Below are 6,004 nucleotides of genomic sequence, written 5' to 3'. Positions count from 1 at the left end.
GGAGACTGCCCAGCATGGAGCGGGTAAGAGCTTTGCTCGGCCCCTCTCTACCTCTCGCTTCTGTTCTGAGGCACCCTTTGCCGAGGGAGCCCTCTCCAGGCCCAGGATCTTCTCCAGCCCTCAGCAGTGCCCCGGCTCCCGGGAGGTTTTCTCTGAAGGACTTCCTTAGCACTTGCACCTACCTTTCCCAATTCCTGGTCACCTCGTTATTCTGCTAAGGCAAGATTTTTTTTCTAATGTGTTGTAACGACTGTCTGGTCTACAGGCGGGCTTGTGAGCCTTATTTTCCATTTGCTTAGCAGGAAGCAGACTGGGTAAAAATACAGCAAAGGTAGTCTTAAGGACTTGTGTTTAGCGTAAAGATAAGTTCTGTGTGTTGCCAGAGCTGTGCTGGAAGGAAATTTCCTGCTGTAGAGACATATTATGCCCTAGGATAAGCTTCAGGAAAAATGAGAAATCTTCCATTTGGGGTGTTTAAAAAGGGAGGAGAAGAAAAAAGAAAAAAAAAAAAATCTGTGGGAAGTCCTGGCTTGCCAGGAGTGGGTGGTTTACTGCTACTAAGAGTTTATTGTCTCTAATTTTTGTAATGAAGAGAGCTAATTTTGTGCCCCCCACATCGGGAATGTTGCGGGGCATGTGTTCCACCTTGTACTGTGTTGATTTATGATATAAATTCAGCTGTTACGCAACACACCTGAAGCATAGAGCCAGAAAAGGGGTTTATGACCTGCTAGTCTGATCTCCCGTAAGAGGGGAGAGGACTTCAGAAAACTCAGTTTTGAAATCAGTTTTGCAGGTGAGAGATTTGTGCTTCTTTTAAACGTTGTGCCTTCCCCCATCCCATGTCCAAGGCTCCTCAAGACACGTTCCAAGATGAGCTGGAGTGGTGCATTTTGCAGCTGGAAGCAAATCTCCTTCGCCTCAACCCAACTCCAAAGCAAGGTGTGTTGCCTCATTCACAGTCTGCAGCCATATTCCAACCTCAGTTCTGATTTAGCAGACCTGGACGTTTTTCTGTTTCTTCTCTCCCATCTGTTTCCTAATCTTGTGTTATATGGGGTTTGTTCTAAATACAGAGCAATGTAAAGCATTGAACTTTAAGAACTATCTGTCTGGAAGCAGCTTTATCTTTCATTCCTGTGACATTGATTCTCCCCGTTTTCTGTATTCTTTCTCGTGTTCTCGTTTTCCCATCTAACGGCTTGTTGTTTGGTTCTGCTACAGCTCTGCTTTTGTTTTCCAGTCTTAAGGAAATACTGTGTCAGTTCATCTGGCCCTTAAATGCCACTAGGTTTATTTTGGGGAAGCTTATTCCTCGTTGTTCTTGTTCCAAGGAGAAATTATGAGACAGACAAAATCCTATAAAATACTTTTCAGAAGATCACAGTTTGATCTAGTCTGTCCAACTTGTAAATATATGAAGACATATGTCCTGCTCCTACTGATGGCTAGTACTTAACATTTAGAGGAGGAGTGTGGCTACCCTTTGTAAGATGCCTAGATGAGTGTTTGCTGGTGTGCCTGAGAGTGTAGCAGTGATTTAATACGTGCCCAGACACCATGCTCTAGCATCAGACCATTTTGTTACACCCGTATCTTGTGCTCGGTACCTGGTGTCCAGCAGCAGCAGGGGAAGGCTGCTCCTGGAGGGGAGGCAGCAGCTGAGCACAGTGACAAGGCAAGCAGAGGCAATGACTTAGCTAGAAAAGGGCCCATTTGCACAGTACCTGGCCCAAGAGACCAAAGCAGTCCTGCTGATGGTAACCAGGCTCTGCCTGGAGTCCAGGTTGCCAGAGAAGTCTGCAGTGATGAGGCAGATTCAAGCTCTAGCCAGGAATTCAAGATCTAGATCAGTGAGGTACCTGGCTGCAGCAGTGCTAGGCATGAGATCTTCAGCTTAAAGTAACTCCCAAGTGAGGCAGGGGACAGGTTCCACTGAAGGTTTTTCTGGCTCTTACTTTGTAACAACTCTTACTAATGAGCAGACCTTGATTGCAGCCAGCTAAACCCCTTGAAGTAGGGGGAAATGTGTGCTCAGGACCCTGACACCGAGGTGCTATGAAGATACATCACACTTCTGTGGGTGGCTGCAGCCCCACTGCGGCATTTCTGCCTTGCACTTGCGTGTCATTACTCCGTTCCTAGCATGGGACTCTCAGTGCTGGATTTGCAAGATACATCTCATTTGGAGAGTCCCAGAGAGATGCACTGCAGCCAAGAGGGATGGATGTGTGCCCGTTCCAAAATACAAGTCTAGTACATGAAGCTTTTTTGTGGCTTAAAATGCAAGACAAACACTAGAAGACTATGTATACCTGGAGTTCCTGAACTGAAGTGTTTGGGGACTGCTGTCACAGAAGAACAGCTGTGCTTTTTGGACGATTTTCTCTGACACAAAGAATTGGGGTTACGGTTGTGGTCAGGCCGGTTTGTATGAGAGTTAAGCAAGAGTCTTACCGTTCAGGGTGTGCTCTCTGCTCAGTCAGATATTTTCCAGTTTTCCAGAGAGGAGGTCTGAGCTAGGCTCTTGGATTTGTCAGTAGCTTTGGGGAAGGGTTGTTAAACCCTGTGTAGCTTCTGTGCCATTAGTAGTCTAAGTGCAGTGTAAGATTCTTACCATATAAAATAAGTGGTTAAGATTTTTTTCTTTTTTCCCTTTTAAGAATATTTCATGGTTTTTCAGCTTCTAGAAGCACTTGGAGTTTCCTTTCAATCAAATGCCAGTCATGGATTAGTCAGAGGTGGTATGATCACAGAACATGTTCAGAGGAGACCCCGTCATCAACATCCCACGATATGGTTTGTGAGGCCCACCGTAACCTGTTTCTTGTCTCTCTTGGTCTTTTTCTTGAGTGCAGCAGAGGAGACACAACACATTCTCAAGGTCCTGCGCTCCCGTGAGACTCCTTTTGTGAAGAAACGACAAGTGATGAACCATGTGTTTGGGGATTATTGTCTCAAGATGGCAGGGGATCAGAAGAGCATGGAGAAAGCAGGTGAGCTTCAACTGTCCCTTCGGGGGATGGTGATACTTGGTTCTTTTCTGTAAATTTCTTACATGGCAGCTTTTGACTGGATCACCTCTCTGCCGCAGTGCCTTACAGAGGGATTTGCAATAGCAGTGGCATCCCTGTAGTAGGAAACTGGCATATTGATAGAAAAGTTCTCCTTTATCTTTTCTAGATGTGAAACCTGGTGATGTGGAAGTACGGCAAAGCAACGGGCAGGCTTCAGATGGTGTGGTATGTGGGAAACAATGTGACCAAATCTCTGAGGCAAAGCCAGAGTCGTTCACGTCATCTGACAGCAGCTTCCGATTTGATTTTACACTTTCTGAGTTTGACCCAGAAGCAGCTGGCACACCTTTGGAAGCAGTCCGTGGTGACAGTGGTGCTGAGCAGATACAAACCAACGTAAGAGCCACTGAGCAGGAGAACTGGAATGGAGCCTTGAGTTTTGCTGCCTCTGGACAAGAAGCCAAGTTTCCTTTCAACTTTGCCATACCAGATGAAGACTGTCCTCTGGCTCAGTTAGTTCCAGCAAGCCAACGTATAGAGTGTACAGCAGATCATGAAGTGCTGGGTAATTCACTGCTGGCTGAATCAGCAGGTGTGCCACGGATTTCAGCTTTGCAGAAGCCTGAGTTGACTGAAACTACAGGTAGTGCACCCAAAGAGGATAGAAGCCATGTCATGTTAAAGATCCCCCAACCAGAGACTGCTCCTGGAGGTGAGACAGCGACAGAGAAATCAACAGCAGATGGAGCTGCCCAGAAGAAGAAAAAGAAGAAGAAACAAAAAAAGTCTGTCAGTAAAAAGGAGATGGAAGAAACTGAGATCAACGGGAAGGCAAAGGCAGAAGCTAACAGATGTCAAAATAAAGATAGTTCCCACCAGGATGAGACCTCTCAGGTATTTAAGTATTGATGGGATTCCATAATTTATAAACCCTTGAGCAAAGGAGAAGCCTTATCTCTTTGCATAGTTTAACAGTTAGTATACTGGCTTGAGATGAAAGCTGAAAGACAAGAATTGCTGCTTATTTCTCACAGCAGCTATTTTCTTTCTCTGCTGGGCAGTTGAGGAGCCTAACTGATGGAAAGAAAGTTAATGGTCCTTTGTTGTCCGTTTCAGACTTGTGCTGAAACGTTTCATGTGACAGCTCATCCTGGGAAGCTGGGCACCACGCTTTCTTAAAAAAAAATGAGGTAACTGTCCTCAGTCAGTGCCAAGCTGGTATCTGTGTGTGCTGAACCAGGCCCTGTACCCCTGATTTGCGTGTTTCCAGGTAGGATGAATTGCTCACATAATGCAAATAGCAAAACTGAGGTGCAGAGCTGCTACCTGGTGTAGCCAGGGCTGTGGCAGGGTCTCGTGCATAGCGTAAGGGTGCTTCTGAGGAGGTTCTCGCTGTAAGGCGTGGCCCACAAATCGACTGAAGTCGCGAGTTATGTGTAAACGCACCATTAAGGCACACCCTGAGGTTTTCTAATGTTCTGCTAAGGTCCAGGTCTTCATTTTATTTTTATTTTCAGCACTGGTGTAGTTAGTTATTATTAAGAAACAACGACAGCTGAGCAATACTGAAATACAAAAAACTTGCTTTCGTCAGTATTCTGCAGGGAATTTGCACTGAGTATTCACCTACCTCTAGAAGCATTCCATCCAAAGTACTGCTTCACCAACAACCCTACCAATAAACACTGCTGAGTACCAGAAAGGTAGAAAGATTTGAAGGTGATGTAAGGCCCTTCCAGGCCAGTGGAAGGAGACTTGTAAGGAAAAGGAGACGGCATGAGGGCTTTTGTTTTTATGCGTACATAATAGTTAAGAATTGCTTCAGCCCCAGAGTGCAGCCCTGTTTCCCTCTCCCTTCCACTGCTCAGTTAGCCAGCTGGCTTTGCTCAATGAGGCTTGGCTTATTTCATCTTCATGGGCCTCAGCTTCCTTCTCCTCATGCATTTCTGGTTGAGCAAGCACACAGGAGCTGAGACCAAGGTTCAGCTTCTGATATCATCCATCGTTTGCTTTTTGATTTTGGGCAGGTTTGGGGGTAGGGGTTTTTTGTTGTTAATGCTTATTCCTCCCATCTGTAAGCTGATTTGACAGCTTCTTTCAGTGGAAAGGCCCTGGACAGCTTTCCAGAAAACAGCGTCATCGGAATGGCAGCCAAATATTAAATCCATCAAATAGAGGCAGTGAGTTGCAACTAAACATTTGTTCAGTGCTTTAAGTTTATCCAATGAAAAACACTATAGGGAAAACATCATGAAGTCTATGAAGTGATCACCAGAACATGAAATTTGGAATAGTCCTGACTTTATGCAGATACCTTTTTTCCTGTGTAGCAGCTGCTGCTCTAATTTTTGGGTGACTTATTTCCTCATGCTAACTCTGCTCCATGTTGCACAGCAGTCAGACGACCAACTGTGGAAAGAGGTGGACTGGTGTGTGGAACAGCTGGAACTTGGCCTGAAGACACAGAAATCCACTCCAAAGCAGGGTAAGCATTCAAGTAAAGAAGAGATCTCCCTTGTGGGAAGGGTTGGCATGCATGCAGGGGCAGAGCCAGTGGGGAGTCAAACTATGCGTTGTTTCCGCTTTGCGGTGCTTCAGTCGAGGAGGCTCTCCGTGCGATCAAGACGCTACGCAGTGACAAGGCTCCGCTGGTGAAGAAGCGTCAGATCATGAGAACCATGTTTGGAGACTACAGGAAGAAGATGGAGGAGGAGCGGTGCAAAGAGCTGAAGCTCATGGAAATAGGTAGGAGAATTTTGCATGGTGGGGAAAGAGAAGGAGAAAGGGCTTTGCTCCTGCCCTCCATGTTGCTTTACAGAGTGAGACCTCGCTATGTGATATGACTAAACATCTCTTACTGCTATTTTCTCCCCTCTTTAAGCTGCAAAATCTGCCAGAGTCGTGGAAGTGAAGGGAAACATCCGCAACAAGAATTGCCAGTTGATCCGGAAGCGCTCAGGAGCTTGTGGGAAAAACAAGAGTTCAGC

General features: G+C 46.0%; 1 protein-coding gene across 1 annotated transcript; it reads left to right on the top strand.

Moving 5' to 3' along the window:
- Positions 1-2,858: 2,858 nt before the first annotated feature.
- Positions 2,859-5,982, top strand: LOC104166066 (chromosome unknown open reading frame, human C8orf33; the record flags this gene model as incomplete). Its single annotated transcript, XM_009705874.1, has 5 exons — positions 2,859-2,996; positions 3,184-3,413; positions 5,412-5,502; positions 5,616-5,762; positions 5,899-5,982. Coding segments are annotated over 5 exons (690 nt in total), but the record flags the coding sequence as incomplete, so codon positions are not given.
- Between the last annotated feature and the right edge of the window lie 22 nt (positions 5,983-6,004).

Source organism: Cariama cristata, unplaced genomic scaffold, assembly GCF_000690535.1.
Source record: "Cariama cristata isolate BGI_N322 unplaced genomic scaffold, ASM69053v1 scaffold33348, whole genome shotgun sequence".
Classification (NCBI taxonomy): Eukaryota; Metazoa; Chordata; class Aves; order Cariamiformes; family Cariamidae; genus Cariama; species Cariama cristata.
Note: the sequence above shows the minus strand (reverse complement) of the source record. Positions and strands in the feature narration are given on the sequence as shown.